At 39.2% G+C, this 17025-nt stretch overlaps 1 protein-coding gene across 3 annotated transcripts in view; it reads left to right on the forward strand.

Annotated features, from left to right (window-relative positions):
* Positions 1-17025, forward strand: part of nsd2 (nuclear receptor binding SET domain protein 2) — a 144457-nt gene that overhangs the window by 32587 nt on the left and 94845 nt on the right. For all 3 annotated transcript variants that reach the window (XR_003716225.2, XM_028801627.2, XM_028801626.2), the window contains exons 3-4: positions 5570-5732; positions 16100-16269. Coding sequence is in view for 2 of the 3 variants with exons in the window: in XM_028801627.2 (XP_028657460.2) it covers positions 5570-5732; positions 16100-16269 (333 nt within the window). In the remaining variant the exon portion in view is untranslated. The remainder of the gene's footprint in view (positions 1-5569; positions 5733-16099; positions 16270-17025) is intronic.

Raw genomic sequence — 17025 nt, forward strand, 5'->3', positions numbered from 1 at the left:
AGAGACATGAACACAGAATTCAATGGATGTTCTCCTGAGCGGGCTTTTTATTGCATGCGTGCTGTCTCTGTCTGACGTACCAAACCTCCAGTTCCTATCCTTCCTTTTTCTTTCTCCACATAACCAATCACCACACAATGATCGTCTCTGAAATTAACTAGTTATAAATTTAGGCCACGGAGCGTTCAGAACTTTAAAAAAAATCTTTGTTATACATGTTTAATTATGCCATTCATTCAGGGTTGTACCCATCCTAGCAAGCATTGTGTGCAAGGCAGGAGCAAATCCTGAAAAGGGCGCCAGCACATCGCAGGGTGAATACAAGCAATACATCACTAGCAGGGTCAACATAGCATAAGAAAACTCCAAATCCTACATGACTTTGAAAAAAACGGAAGCATGGCGAGTAAACCCACCAGAAAAACATGCAAATTCAAGGCAGGGAACACCCGGGACCCCCTTGCTGCGACGCAGCAGTGCACCCTCCACGCCACCATGCCCCCACGTGATTAATATATGCTTTAATGCATTTCATCATGAAAATGATATCAAGTATTTATCTTGGCATTCTAAATGTCCAGAGAGCAGGAATATCATGAAATTAATTTATTCTGTATGGTGATTGCTGCCTGCGCCGCCTCTTAGTGCAAGAGGAAGTCAGTTTATGCGATTAACATAGCTCGGGGAACACTTAACACAAAGCATTTAATGTGCTACATAACTTATGACGGGGTTTGAGAAAAATCTAGTAAATTAAATATTCATTTTAAGATGAAGTTTAGTTTATGATGTGTTCTACTTTAATGACAAATTTCGAGAATAAAGTCAACATGTCGACTGTGTTCTCTTCATAAGCGTCGAGATTAAATTGGAAATGTCGAATAAATTCAGCATGTCATCACACCTATCACACTATTACACAGTACCCAGGTACATTACACAGTATTGAAAAAAAATAAAATAAAACGAGTACAACTTGGCTTGCAGCATTATCCAGTAGTACAGAAACAGTATTCACACATTTGAACATAATGGTCCACATCTGACCTTTTAAAACCAGACAACTGGTATGGCTCCTTTTTTTGGCATAAGTTCTGTGTCATCATGTTCAATTTTATCGTCTGCTACAGCTTCAGTTTCAGAATGTTCTGTCCATTTTCACCGTTCAATACCTCCACTAATGCATGTACTCAGTGTTTAGCGGTGCAGCAGTAAAAAAAGGTCCCCCCTTAAACAGTTTCCTGCTGCACCACGTTCCAAACGTTGTTTAGGCTATATAAACCGGTGTTGCGGTATAAGAAAAATCCATATCATAACAAACGGTTTTTGGTATAAACTAGTATACCACCCAGCACTAATCAGTACTAAAACTTTGAGTTAGGTCCAAAATAGTTATCAATACCAAAGTACCAGTATCGAAATAACAGATAACTCCCCAGCCCCCCAACACAGTTTCTAGTCTATCAGGTTCACAGCACAAACTTTGTACACTTATTGTTTTGCATAAATGAGCCCTTCCTACTTTGCTGCAAGCTGCAGTTTCCAGTTTAGGTGGGATTGCTCTTCAATGAGGCTACATCCACACTACTGCATTTTAAATTTAACAATTGAAAATTATCTCCACCCAAACTAGAGATTTCGTATTGTTTTCAAAAGGGTCCATGTCTATACAAAAGCACAAATGACATGGACCTTCTCTTACACTCAGAATGTGTGCATCAGCAGACTCCACAAGGGGACAACTGTACTGAGTCCTATGAAAATCTCAATCTGATTTTCTTTTCACTCACCTTGTGCTTGATAGTTTTAATAGTGCAATTGGAACTCCAATGGGGGACCACCACATTGGGCCCTGTTCTTTTGTTTGTTTGATTTACATGTAGTTCATTTTATTTATATATGTATACTGTATATGTGTGTATATGCATATAAGCACCTCATGATTTGCTGAGGGGGTGGAGAGTGGCGTGTGGCTCATAAGGATTTCAGCTCTTTTTTTGTGGTTGTTTTTATGTCTCACTGTCCTGATAAGGATGAAGCAAAACATGGATCAGTGAGTAAGGCTGCAGCAGGGTTGGAATAGCAACTAAAGTAAAGGAGCAGGCAAGAAGTGGGTAGGTCAAAGGCGGACTTGTTTTATTACTTTATAGATGTCCAGCGGACAGAAGCAGAGTACCAGAGTACTCCAGTAAAACACCAGTAAGAGAGAGCAAGTCTATAAAAGAGAATTTTAAGTAACCTTTTGACATGAATGGAGAAAACATTCAAAATGAGAAGAAAATTTCAAATGAACTGAACGAATATTTCACCCAAGTACTTATAAAGGACAAAATAAGTTGAATGCCTCATGCAGAAGTAAAAACAGACACTGAGATGATAGATTTTAAATAGAAGAGTCAGATGTGCTTCAAGCCCTCACCATGTTGTATTCTAATAAAACCCTGGATCTGATGAGGACTTGCCTAGTATATTGAAAGAAATGAAAGATATAATCTAAAGTGTTATTAGGCATATTTCAGCAGTAACCTCATAAAGGAGAGGACTGGAAAACTGCGGATGTGACTTTAGTCTCCAGATGTGTAGTGATAAAGTAGATCCAGCAACATTCTTTTGGCTTAAGGATGAATCACATACTCAAGAACATTAGTGGTAATTTAAGGGGAATTGCGTTTAAAACTGAAGCCAGGAAGCACTTCTTTATGCAAAGAGTTGTGGGACTCTGGCACAAACTACCAAGGCATGTAGTTGAAGCAGAAAAATCTTGAGATATTGGGACAGTTTAGCTATTAGCTAAACAAACAGACTTGATGGACTGAATGGTGTCCCCTTGTGAAGTTTATGTTCTTATGTACAGTTCATATAGCACCATTCAGAATAAAAAGCCAATCGAGACGCGTGGACTCGCCTGGTAAAGTAGGAACGTAACAGCATTAAGGCAGGGTCCGCTCAATCTGTGTGGTTTTTTTTGTTTGTTTTTTTGTTTTTTTCCCCCCATCACAGATGCAGTAATTTTTAATTACACCTCATTGTTTTAAGCATTATGTGTCAAACCCGAAGCCACGTAAGACTGAGACAAATTGTGGGGACAGCATATTGTTGTTTTTTTTAAAGTGTATTATTTTAAAGAGTTGTAATAAAAGGAACATCCAATTAGTTATTTTCTATTTGCATTAATAAGAAGGTCTTAACTTTCTAAACATTCAGGAATCTCTGGTTTAAAAAGGAATAATAATTCTTTAATAATTCTTTACATTTATATAGCACTTTTCTTACTACTCAAAGCACTCAGCAATTGCAGGTTAAGGACCTTGCTCAAGTGCACAACAGAGCAGAGTCCCTATTGGCATTTACGGGATTCGAACCAGCAAACCTCCGATTACCAGTGCAGATCTCTAGCCTCAGAGCCACCACTCCGCCCATAGGACCGAATCAGATGCAAAATTATATTTTAGGGCACCGGAAATGTGTTTAGAAACACTACTGAGTACACTTGTAGATAGAATTGCAGAGCAGTGAGATAGAAGCAAGAAAAAAATGTTGTGAAGGGGCCTGGCGACGAGTTTTATTAATGAAGAATACAAGCTAACCACTTCAACCATCAGCCATATTGTAATATTGAATGAAGTACAAAAACAGATTTGTAAAATACTGCAGCTTTGCATAGCATGTATGGAGTAAGCCTGGTTTATTCTTGATGCATGCTTTATACATCAGTTTTTGATGTAGTGTTCTCAGAGTATCTCATGAGTGAATGGAGTTTGTTTTGCCTATGTACAAATACAGAGTAGAAAATTAACTTGGCTGAGGATACCTGTTGTCAATTAATCTTAAACCATACAATCTTAACTATTCATGACGTGCTTTTACTGTGTCACATTTAAGGGGTTTTATTCTTGCAAATTAGCAGCTGAAAGAAGATTCATGCATATTAGTTTGCCCTCAAAAAACACACAAAACAGATTTAGTGTTTTCATATTTTAAAGCTATGAAGTATGCAATTTGCCCGTCTCTGCAGCTACATGTTTCTGTTAACACGGTTTATGTCTTAATGTGTTTTATGCTTCAAAGCACCTAAGTACTTTATATAAAAAAAAAGGGGGGGGTTTTGGTATTAACCAATGAGGTGGCCAATTTAATCGTTGGTGTAGACAAGCCAAATTAACCCTTTGTTTGACACTTGCCTCAATTTTTACTTGTTACAAGTGTTAACACTGCCAGTTTGCAGTTTCGTCCCACATCCTGCAGTCCAATCGGTGGAATTGTGGATGAATGCAGGGTTTCCCTTATGACCCTTAATTGTATCTTCAGGTTACAAAATGAATGGATTCTTTGTAGATGTGCTAATTGCAATCAAAGAATAAATGGCAAGCATCTGTTCCTTTATCAGAACTATTTAGGACACTATTAAACAGCTATTAATCTTAACATCATTTAATCACCCCTTATAAATCCATGGCACTGCAAATGAAGTGATTACAACTCACATTTAATTGGTCACAACTTGCCTGTTTCTAAACTAACTCCATAAAATTGGACTTTTTTTTTTTTTTTTTTTTTTTTTTTTTATTAATCGCAGTTACCTGTAATTGTGTGCTGAAATTCTCCTGCCTCGAATACAAAACATTTCCAGACATGAATTCTGCTGTTATTCTTTTCAACATGTATTGATGCAGTGCTGTATCATCACCACTTTGAGACTTTTTCTTATAAAGTTTTAAGTCCATTCTTCTTATGCATTATTGTGCCTTCTGAAATCATTCATCTACTTTCAGTCACGCATGAGTACAGTACCGAGTTCACTTGATACTACTGATATGGTTAAAAAAAAAAAAAAGTACCAATATTTGGAATTTTGGTGTAGACTTGTTACTGAAGTACCAGTTCTGTCAAGAACTAGGTGTAATATTTTGAAATATTTTTTCCCTATAGGGATATGATTTCACTTGTAATTTCAATTAAATTATAAATGGAGTGTTACACTACAATATGTTGCAAAATTGAATTGCACAGATTTAGTTTATTGCAAGACATTAAAAAGAATATTTTGGGGGTGTTTCTGGCAAATTTCATCTTTAGCGGCAACAAGTAAAATTTTCTATTGTGTGCTTATTTGAATTATTGTGCAATAAATTTGTTAAACATAGAAGAGTGAATGTTATGAATGAATGCTATTAGGAGAATTGTGCTAGTAGATTCCTTCCATCCTGAAAGTATTGGCATTAATTTTTTGACACTGAAAATTATATGTTTTATCTGGTGTATTAAGCTTTCCAAAAATACAGATAAGGACTGTTGGGGGGTGGGGGGAGGGGGAGAGAGAGAGAGAAAAAAAAGGTATATTTGCCTAAAGTATATTTAATCTCAAATCTAATATGTATAACATTCATTTATCCATTTCTTGAAATTGTTTTCTTGGTGAGGCCTGGGGAAAGTGCCAAAATAACAATGTGCCTATCAAAATTAATTATTGTTGGGTTTTTTTCTGTATAGTCTGTACGCATAAAAAGACCCACTCTTTTTATCACATGTGACTAGCTTTTTTTTTTTTTTTTTCCCCTCCCCTCTTTAGCTTGATATGTCTCATGATAAGGAGTTACACAAACGACTTGCACTTAATCTTCAAGTGAAATTCAACGCTGGAGATATAGTTTGGACAAAGGTATCTGGATACCCATGGTGGCCTTGTATGATTGCTACTGATCCTGTTCTAAACAATCACATAAAGCGAAAAGGTATGAAAACATATGTTGCTATTTCATTATTAATATCTTTGTAAATTTCTTTTTTTAGTCAGATGTTGAATACTACATTTAATATACAGTAAATACAAATTTGGCAATAAGTGCATTACAATGCAATAGTGAAAATCAGAGTATGTAAATGTGATGTTAATGATATTGAGCAGAGTAAGCTTAAAACTCCAGAAGATGTCATTAAAGAAGATTCTAGAACTAGTTACCTTAATGAACCATTAAAAGTGATCGATATTGTTAAATAAGAATTGTTTTAATGATGCCGAAGAGGACAAGTGGTGGGTCATTAATCTGATCAAAAATTGAAAGAAACTAATGAACATACATGGTGGAAGCCAGATTCTGATTGGAAAACAGAGGTACCTGTTATAATGACAAATATATGGAATTGTGAGATCATCGGCTTCAAAAGATCTGAATTGCTACTGGACTTTTTGCCTCAAATGACATAGGATTCCAAGGGGGTGAAGCTTCCGTGATAAGGAAATTTTAATTCCTAATGATGATGCATTGAAATTGCCAAGATAGTTAAATGTTGTTAATATTAGGGTATTAGTGCCTGATGATTGGCATTGATTTATCAGATATTATTTGGTCTCTACATATGTCTCAGTATTGGTAGAACTTCCATCAATATTATGGTATTGAAACTCTGAAAATCAAACATGTTTAATAGGTTTTCTTTGTAGTATAAATGGCCTCCGTTTAAGAAGCCAATCCCCTCGACTGATATGTACATTGATGGCAATGGACAGTATTAATAATGTATATGCTAAACAATTCAAAACGCTAAATTTTGCCCCTATTCATAGTCTTCCAGACTAACAATAAAACACATTTTCATAGAGAATGCAGAAAATGGCTCTTGTACTTGCTGTTATACTTGAAGTTCAGTGTTCCTGTTAAAATGCTGTATTCTATGGTCATCATAGTATGCCAAAATGGGCACTGCACAGCCATGTAAGTTTTTCACTCCCTAAATAGGATAAATTTTGCTTCAGTGGTCAAATGTTAACCCTGCAGAAGTTTTGCTTTCATATGGTTATATATTTACATCTGTATGCTGCAGTGATTGCTTGCTAGAGCATTTACACAGCCAGAGGTTCTAGATTAGTATGCACCACTAGTCAGACATCTGTTTTCTTATGACCTGCAGGTTGTTGTTTAACACTAGAATCCCTGAAGCCTACGAAAAAAGTCATAACGCTGGGCTACCTTAAATTCCCTCGCAACTCTTCATTAGTGTCTTTGTTTCGTAAATATGTCAATCAGCACAAGGAGCAAGCAGCTTGCTATCCCATCCTCCTCCGATGCAGATGAAGTTCTCCCAGCTCAAGTTAGTTTATCTGGGTATGAGTTGTCTGGAATTGTATAGGGTAAATAATATATCATTATTTGGAATACATACATTGCATGTGTGTTCTGTGTCTACAACAGTTTGGGTAAATGTGGGATGACAGGAAATGAGGCAAGAAATGTTGAACAAATAACTGAAACAAAATTTTCATGTTATAGTAATAATGACAAAATGCTGACATGAAGTGTGTAATGTGTATCCAAATATCAAACACTTTCACAAAAGGTATAACAAAACAAGTATGCTTTTATTCAAGAATAGAACCAAAGGAAAATAAAATTCAATTTACATGTTGCTGTCAATAAGTTAAAAACCCAAGCCCAAATACCAATTACCACAAAGTTGAAAAGTCTGCTTGGCTGGTGCAGAGGTAAGAACTATTGCCTTGTAATCAAGAGGTTGCCATTTAAAGCCTGGATTTTCCCCATTTTGAGTAATGAGCTGCTATTATTACTATTACATAATAAAAACATATTTGATTTGAGTCTGTAACACCCGGTATAAATTATTGCACTTGTAAGAGCTTTTTTATTTATTTATTTATTTTTTATATAGTTTTATTCTCTGTCACTCAGTACCATGTGGTACAACAAACTTGACCCTCCGTCTCTGAGTTGGTGGCATTTTCACTTTCACAAGAGCAGAGATGACCACAGTTGGTGCTGTGGTTGATGCCTGGTCAGAACTATTTGTTGTACTGGCAATCCAAAATACCACACCCCATGACTGCTATCAGACTGTCATGCGGCATTTGCGCTTTAACAGCAAAGACACCCGTGTAGAACGTGTGAAAAATTGCAGATTTGCTGCGATCTTGGCCATCTGGAAGCATTTTTGTTTAGAACTGTGTTTTGAGTTACAACCCTGGGAAACATATTACTGTTGATGAGCAACTATTTCCAACCAAGGTCTGTTGTCCTTTCTTGCAGTACATCTCAACCAAGACAAATTTGCCATAAAGTTTTGGATTATGGCAGATTTCGAGACAAAACTCATGCAATGTTACTCCTTATTTAGGAAACTATCTCTGTCGTGCCACACAAAGACTTTAAGAGACTTTGGTCATAATATTTATGGAGCCATTTCTGGACAAAGGCAGAACTATAACAAGCAACTTCTTCACGTCACTGACTAATAGACTGCTGCAACGCAACACAACTCTGCTTGGCACCATAAATAAAGTGCAATGGGAACTTCCACCTGCAGCTAAAGTCACTTTAGTAAACAAACAATTCTCTACCCTAGTGTTTAGATCTTGCAGTGCTATGCGGACAGTGTGCGAGACCAAAAAAGTCTGTCTGCCTTCCCAGTACCATGCACCATAATTCAGTGATTGGGCAAGATAGGGAAAAAATGTTGAAATGACAACTTATGTTCAGTTGACAGTGTTTTTAAATAGTGATGTTTTCATGCATGAATGTGTGTGCATACACGAGAGAGGCAGAGACCGATTTAATGTCATTCAAGTGGTTACTGGAATATAAAACACTTTTGCAACGGTATAATGAAACAAGTGTGCTTTTATTCAAGAATTAAACAGAATGACAAAATATTCAAGTAATAAAAAGATACCATAAAGACAAGATTCACAAGCGTTTGTGTGTCTGCTTATATCCCATCAGTGATATCTTTTACAGGTAGCAAAAATTTACACCGGGCGTTACAGACTCAAATCAAATGTACGTTTTTATTATAGTAGTAGTAGTAATAATAGCAGCTCACTACTGAAAACAGGGAGAACCCAGGTTTGAACCCACAATCTTCTGCTTACGAGGCAGCAGTTCTTACCTCTGCACCAGGCAAGTATACACATTGACTTTGTGTCAATTGATATTTAGCCTTGGATTTTTACTCATTGACAGCAACATGTAAATTGAACTGCTGTATTTCCTTTTCTTTGGTTATATTCTTGAATAAAAGCACACTTGTTTTGTTATACCTTTTGTGAAAGTGTTTGATATTTGGACTTCTGTCTTTCACACATTATACAGTTCACATCATCATTTTGTCATTATTACTATAACGTTTCTGTTTTTATGTGTTCAACATTTCTTGCCTTGCATTTCCTATCATCTTACATTTACCCAGATCATTGTAGATACAGAACACATATAAAATGTATGTATTCCAAATAACAATATATTATTCACCCTTTGCAATTCAAGACACCTCACAGCCAGATAAACAGACTTGAGCTGGGAGAACTTCAGTGGGGGATGGAATAGAAGGCTGCTTGTGCTCATTGACACATTTGCAAAACATTTTTTCGTAGGCTTCTGGAATTCTGTTAATCTGATTTTTGAAATGTTCATCTTGTCAACTTGTCGAATGAGCAGACGTGCATATACATACATCTTTGTTAGTTAGTGATTGCTTGATAGAATGTATTTGTCAGTAAATGTACAGTAATCCCTCCTCCATCGCGGGGGTTGCGTTCCAGAGCCACCCGCGAAATAAGAAAATCCGCGAAGTAGAAACCATATGTTTATATGGTTATTTTTATATTGTCATGCTTGGGTCACAGATTTGCGCAGAGGTTGTAGAGAGACAGGAACGTTATTCAAACACTGCAAACAAACATTTGTCTCTTTTTCAAAAGTTTAAACTGTGCTCCATGACAAGACAGAGATGACAGTTCCGTCTCACAATTAAAAGAATGCAAACATATCTTCCTCTTCAAAGGAGTGAAGCAAACAAATCAATAGAGCTGTTTGGCTTTTAAGTATGCGAAGCACCGGGCACAAAGCTGTTGAAGGTGGCAGCTCACACCCCCTCCGTCAGGAGCAGGGAAAGAGAGAGAGAGAGACAGAGAAAAATCAATACGTGCCCTTTGAGCTTTTAAGTATGGGATGCACTTTGCTGCATGTCGCTTCACGAAGCAGCTGCACACAGCAGGTAGCAATGTGAAGATAATCTTTCAGCATTTTTAGACGAGCCTCCGTATAGTCTAGGTATGCGAACAGCCCCCCTGCTCACACCCCCTACGTCAGGATCAGAGAGTGTCAGCGCAAGAGAGAGAGAGAAAAGTAAGCCGGGTAGCTTCTCAGCCATCCACCAATAGCGTCCCTTGTATGAAATCAACTGGGCAAACCAACTGAGGAAGCATGTACCAGAAATTAAAAGACCCATTGTCCGCAGAAATCTGCGAACCAGCAAAAAATCTGCGATATATATTTAAATTTGCTTACATATAAAATCCGCGATGGAGTGAAGCCGCGAAAGGCGAAGCGCGATATAGCGAGGGATTACTGTATGTTGACCTGTTTGTTGCCAATGTAATAGTGTTTCTGTTTTTAACATAGCAGCCTGTTCTCTAATAAGCTAACTGAAATCCTCTTCTTTGGAAAGAGCCCTTTTATGTTTGTCTGGAGTGACCTGATCACTTTTTATACAAATAATAAGCTTTCCCAAGCTGCCTTGCTGGCTGTGAATTAGAGTTGTCAAATGAAGGGAAATTCTTTTTGTCAGATAAATATTTTTTATACTTGCAAAACTGAGATGTTTTACAGAAAGCAAGCCTTTGAACATGACTGTAAGGTCAAACACAGATGCATCATACATGAGGGGGGGGGGCGAAAATTAAAAATGTAGGTGTTAATTGCAGATCATATTAGTCCATCTTAGACAGTTTATGGTTTCTATTAATCCATGTAGAAATCTTTTGTATTATGTTTGAATTTTGACTGTGTTTAGCCGTTCTTCACTATTTTAAATAAGTGAACAAAGTTAAACGTAAAAAATGTCTGCTATGAGCAGGACAAATGTGTAGGTCAAACTGATAGGCAATGTTACCTCCTGATTTTTGTGTGAAGGGGGGGCTATCTGTGGTTTGCTATTTCTTGCATACACGTATACTTCCTGGGTTTACAGCATTGTCCTATGAAAGTCCTACCCTGAGTAAGTATTAGTGAAATTACTGTTTTGTGTGATTTATTTATTTTTGTCTAATGAATAAAAAGTTTGTAGTTTAAGTACCGTCTACATAATTTTAATTTGTGGTATTTTTTGCACAAGAATACTACTGTGACTGGGAAACTAAATTAAAAAAAAAAAATGCACCTGATGTTCAGAGGGATATGCTTCCTGCAATATGCAAAAAGTTCAGTTTCCCCCCATAGGTCTTCCACACTCCTTTTATTTGGTGAAAATGTTGTAGTTGTGTTACAAAACAACTGTTAGGTGATAAGCGCAGTGGGCGTCTTGAGTGTTCATCGGAGGAAGTGAAGTGCTTCCTACAGGACACATTGAGTGATCCTAGGAGGGATCAAGATCTCGATGCCAACAAATCCCTCATCAACCCTGCCCTCCCAATAACCGCATTCAAGCTGGGTGAGCCAAGTCTGAAGGAGGCTGAGGAGGTCATCAAGGCAGCCTGATCAACTTCCACTCCAGGACCGAGCGGCGTACCCTACCTTGTCTATAAGCGTTGCCCTGTGCTTTGCCAGCACCTATGAACTTGAAGGTGATCTGGTGAAGAAGGAAAGTCACTGACCAGTGGAGGTGTGCTGAGGGAGTTTGGGTCCCTAAAGAGGAGAATTCCAGGAACATCGACAAGTTCAGAATGATCTCCCTGCTGAGTGTAATAATTCATTACATTTATATAGTGCTTTTCTCAATACTCAAGGTGCTTTTCAGCATCGTATCCAAAAGACTGACAGAGTTCCTCCTCAAGAATAACTACATCGACCCCTCTGTCCACAAAGGGGGGGGGGGGATCCCTGGCTGCCTGGAGCATACAGGTGTGGTAACTCAGCTGATCAGAGAGGCTCATGAGAACAGAGGTGACCTTGCTGTGTTGTGGTTGGACCTGGCCAATGCTTATGGGTCTGTACCACACAAGCTGGTTGAGCTCGCACTACATCGCCACCATGTTCCCAGGAAAATCAAGGATCCGATCCTAGATTACTATAACAGTTTCAGGATATGGGTCAGAAATATCAGACTGGCATTGGCATGGCAAAGGAATAATAACAGGGTGCACCATCTTCTTTATTCTTTTTGCCTTTGCCATGAATATGGTGGTCAAGGCAGCTGAAGTCGGGTGTACGAGGGCCCCTGACTAAGTCGGGTGTACGACAGCCCCAGATAAGAGCCTATATGGATAATCTAACCATCACGACATCATCAGCCCCAGGGAGCAGGTGGATCCTACAAGGACTTCAGACACTCATCACATGGGCAAGGATGAGTTTTAAGCCTTCCAAGTCAAGGTCCATGGTACTAAAAAAGGGGAAGGTGACTGATAAGTACCGATTTGCTATCACGGGAACAGTCATCCCATCCATCACAGAGCAGCCAGTCAAGAGTTTGGGGAAAATCTTTGACTTAAGTCTGAAAGACACAGCTGCTATTCAGAAATCCACCCAGGAGCTTAGGACATGGCTTACCAAGGTTGATAGGTGTGGCCTGCCTGGTAGGTTTAAAGCCTGGATCTATCCGCACTCAGTCCTGCCCCGGGCCCTATGGCCTCTGCTGGTATATGCAGTCCCGTTTTCAACAGTTGAGTCCCTTGAAAAGAAGATCAGCAGCTTTCTTCGGAGGTAGCTGGGACTCCCACGCTGCCTCACCAGCGCAGCACTGTATGGATCAAGGAATATCCTGTGGCTACCATTTAGCGGCCTCACAGAAGAATTCATGGTAGCATGCACCAGAGAAGCCCTACGGTACAGGTTCGCCAAGGATAGTAAGGTGTCAGCAGCTGGCAATTGAGGTGAGGACCGGCAGGAAATGGAGGATGGAGAAGGCTGTGGAGTTGGCAGAGTCACGCCTGAGACAGAAGGCTCTGGTGGGCACCGTGGCAACAGGTGGAGCAGGTCTGAGCTACTTCCCAAAGACCCAGGTCGGCAAGGCCCAGGACAAGGAGAGAATCCATCTACTCCAGGAAGAGGTCTGAGCAGGGGTAGAAGAAGAGAGAGTGAGCAGGGCAGTAGGACTCCGGCAATAGGGTGTGTGGACAAGGTGGGAGAGTTCTCTCCAGTGAAGGATCACCTGGTCGGACATTATGCAGGGAGATTTCTTTCGTGTCTGGTTCCTGGTGCAGGTGGTCTACGATGCCCTGCCAAGCCCAGCAAACCTCCATGTCTGGGGAAAGAGTGAGACACCATCCTGCCCACTTTGTTCAGGAAGAGGCTCTCTAGAATATCTACTCAGCAGCTGCCCTAAGGCACTGGCAGACGGCCGCTACCGGTGGCGCCATAACAAGGTGCTCAAGGAAGTTGCTGAAAGCTTGGCTGCAGCCATCAAGACAAGCAAACTCCTCCATTGCCCAAAGAAGGCAGTTACAGTGGTGTGAAAAACTATTTGCCCCCTTCCTGATTTCTTATTCTTTTGCATGTTTGTCACACAAAATGTTTCTGATCATCAAACACATTTAACCATTAGTCAAATATAACACAAGTAAACACAAAATGCAGTTTTTAAATGATGGTTTTTATTATTTAGGGAGAAAAAAAATCCAAACCTACATGGCCCTGTGTGAAAAAGTAATTGCCCCCTTGTTAAAAAATAACCTAACTGTGGTGTATCACACCTGAGGTCAATTTCCATAGCCACCCCCAGGCCTGATTACTGCCACACCTGTTTCAATCAAGAAATCACTTAAATAGGAGCTGCCTGACACAGAGAAGTAGACCAAAAGCACCTCAAAAGCTAGACATCATGCCAAGATCCAAAGAAATTCAGGAACAAATGAGAACAGAAGTAATTGAGATCTATCAGTCTGGTAAAGGTTATAAAGCCATTTCTAAAGCTTTGGGACTCCAGCGAACCACAGTGAGAGCCATTATCCACAAATGGCAAAAACATGGAACAGTGGTGAACCTTCCCAGGAGTGGCCGGCCGACCAAAATTACCCCAAGAGCGCAGAGACGACTCATCCGAGAGGTCACAAAAGACCCCAGGACAACGTCTAAAGAACTGCAGGCCTCACTTGCCTCAATTAAGGTCAGTGTTCACGACTCCACCATAAGAAAAAGACTGGGCAAAAAACGGCCTGCATGGCAGATTTCCAAGACGCAAACCACTGTTAAGCAAAAAGAACATTAGGGCTCGTCTCAATTTTGCTAAGAAACATCTCAATGATTGCCAAGACTTTTGGGAAAATACCTTGTGGACTGATGAGTCAAAAGTTGAACTTTTTGGAAGGCAAATGTCCTGTTACATCTGGCGTAAAAGAAACACAGCATTTCAGAAAAAGAACATCATACCAACAGTAAAATATGGTGGTGGTAGTGTGATGGTCTGGGGTTGTTTTGCTGCTTCAGGACCTGGAAGGCTTGCTGTGATAGATGGAACCATGAATTCTAATGTCTACCAAAAAATCGTGAAGGAGAATGTCCGGCCATCTGTTCGTCAACTCAAGCTGAAGCGATCTTGGGTGCTGCAACAGGACAATGACCCAAAAACACACCAGCAAATCCACCTCTGAATGGCTGAAGAAAAACAAAATGAAGACTTTGGAGTGGCCTAGTCAAAGTCCTGACCTGAATCCAATTGAGATGCTATGGCATGACCTTAAAAAGGCGGTTCATGCTAGAAAACCCTCAAATAAAGCTGAATTACAACAATTTTGCAAAGATGAGTGGGCCAAAATTCCTCCAGAGCGCTGTAAAAAGACTCATTGCAAGTTATCGCAAATGCTTGATTGCAGTTATTGCTGCTAAGGGTGGCCCAACCAGTTATTAGGTTCAGGGGGCAATTACTTTTTCACACAGGGCCATGTAGGTTTGGATTTTTTTTTCTCCCTAAATAATAAAAACCACCATTTACAAACTGCATTTTGTGTTTACTTGTGTTATATTTGACTAATGGTTAAATGTGTTTGATGATCAGAAACATTTTGTGTGACAAACATGCAAAAGAATAAGAAATCAGGAAGGGGGCAAATAGTTTTTCACACCACTGTATCTTCGTTAAAGCGGGAGAGCAATCCCAGGCAAAGGCAGTAATAACAGGCCTCTTCCACACAGCCTCTGACTGGCAGCTGCAGGCTGACTTGGGAAACCAAATAAAGTTCCCGCAGCAAATCATAACAGTCCGGCCAGACATGATCATTACATCAGAGGCCTCAAAACAGCTGATCATGCTGGAACTGACAGTACCCCGGAAAAGCGTATTGTGGAAGCTAACGAGAAGAAACGTGCAAAGTACCAGGAGCTGGTGGAGGAGTGCAGGGTTAGAGGCTGGAGGGTACTCTGAGCCCATAGAAATTGGCTGCAGAGGATTTGCAGGGTGCCCACTCTGCAGAGTCCTCACACGGTTGGGCATAACAGGAGCGGCCAAGAAGAGGGCTATTAAATCCGCAAGTGAAGCCGCAGAGAAAGCCTCAAGGTGGCTTTGGATGAAGAGGGCTGATCCGTGAATCGCTACTGGGATACAAGCTGGGGATTGATCAACCCCGGCTGTGTCGCCTGAGCGAGGGTGTATGATGTTGCAAGACCCGAAACGCCCGATGACCTCGGGTTACATCACTGATGATGTGTCCTAGTGCATCCAGGTGATGTTTCTTATATAGAAGTATGTAGCCTAGACTAGATATTTTTGGCTTCAATAGCAAATCCATTATTTTGGGAACCATGTGTTTTCAAGACATTTTTTGGATCTCAAACGTTAGGAAGTAAACTGCTTAAAAATAAAACATAAAGCAGCTATGAACATAACTGTTTGATTCTTTTATGATTGGTTTCACTTGCATCAATATCAGCATGTTTTGCAATATTTTGCATGCCGATTTTATCTTTGTTCTGCTTTAGATCTTGAACTACAAAATTAGAGTTGTTTTTTCAATGGTTAATTCCAGCTTTTTTTATGCATGCCCTAATTATTCAGGTAGGTTCCATTTATGAAAAGGACTAGGATTAAAAACTAAATGTTCAAAATCATTTAAAACTGAAGTGGATATTTTCAGATTAATTTACTGTATATGAGCAATTTGCATATAATACAAGTTTTAAGCATTTCTGATTTTTAAGCTCATGTTATTTTGTTTTAGGACTCAACAGCAGAACGTCTGTGCAGTATCATCTTCAGTTTTTTGGTAGTGCACCCGAAAGAGCTTATATTTTTGAGAAGAGTATCATTCCCTTCAAAGGAGAGGAACAATATGAAGATTTATGCCAAGAGAGTGCTAAGCAGGGCACATCAAAGAGTGAAAAGAAAAAGGTACGTTCATATTTTTATATTTGTTTTTTGTTGCTAATGTACTGTACAGTTTCATAGTACTGCCGGTTTAAGTCGCTTGCGCTTTATAACCTAATGCTGTTTTGGGTAGAAGACATAGTATAGTAGTGGCAATTGCTTAGATTAGTTTAGTTAAAACTTAATTTGTCCCAAGGGGGAAATTTGCATTTGATTATATACTGTATATTTACAGCAGAAGTACTTTTCATTGCTGAATGACTAAAAGCACTAGGAGACCATCTCCAATGACAAATACGACTGAACTCTAGAAGCATTTAAATGTTGATCTAAATTTGAAAGTAAACTGAACATTTGAAAAGACTCCAATCACTGCTGTTACTTTGAATGTCACTATGTAACATATTTAAATTTTATTTATTTATTTATTTATATATATACACACACACCTCTCTCTACATATGTCACTCAGTAACAACCTATTAAAGTTTTTGTTGGATAGCTACTATCAGTGAAGTAGATAACTTTTTCTGGTTATGGAGAGAGCGTATTGTTTTGAGTTTCATATGCAGGGTTATCATCAGAGCCTCAATTGCTTTTACTGGATTCAAATGATGCTTGCTTCTCGAGTATTTGTTGATAGGCAGATGTGAATATCTAAGTAGCAATTTAGACATGATCTTATATACTTACTCTGATTTCCTGTTTGCAGTATTACATTTTATCTCAAGACCTGAAGCCATATGTTCTGACAAATATAGAATTCTAGAAGATATCGGG

Source organism: Erpetoichthys calabaricus, chromosome 5 (genome assembly GCF_900747795.2).
Source record: "Erpetoichthys calabaricus chromosome 5, fErpCal1.3, whole genome shotgun sequence".
In the NCBI taxonomy this organism is placed as follows: domain Eukaryota; kingdom Metazoa; phylum Chordata; class Cladistia; order Polypteriformes; family Polypteridae; genus Erpetoichthys; species Erpetoichthys calabaricus.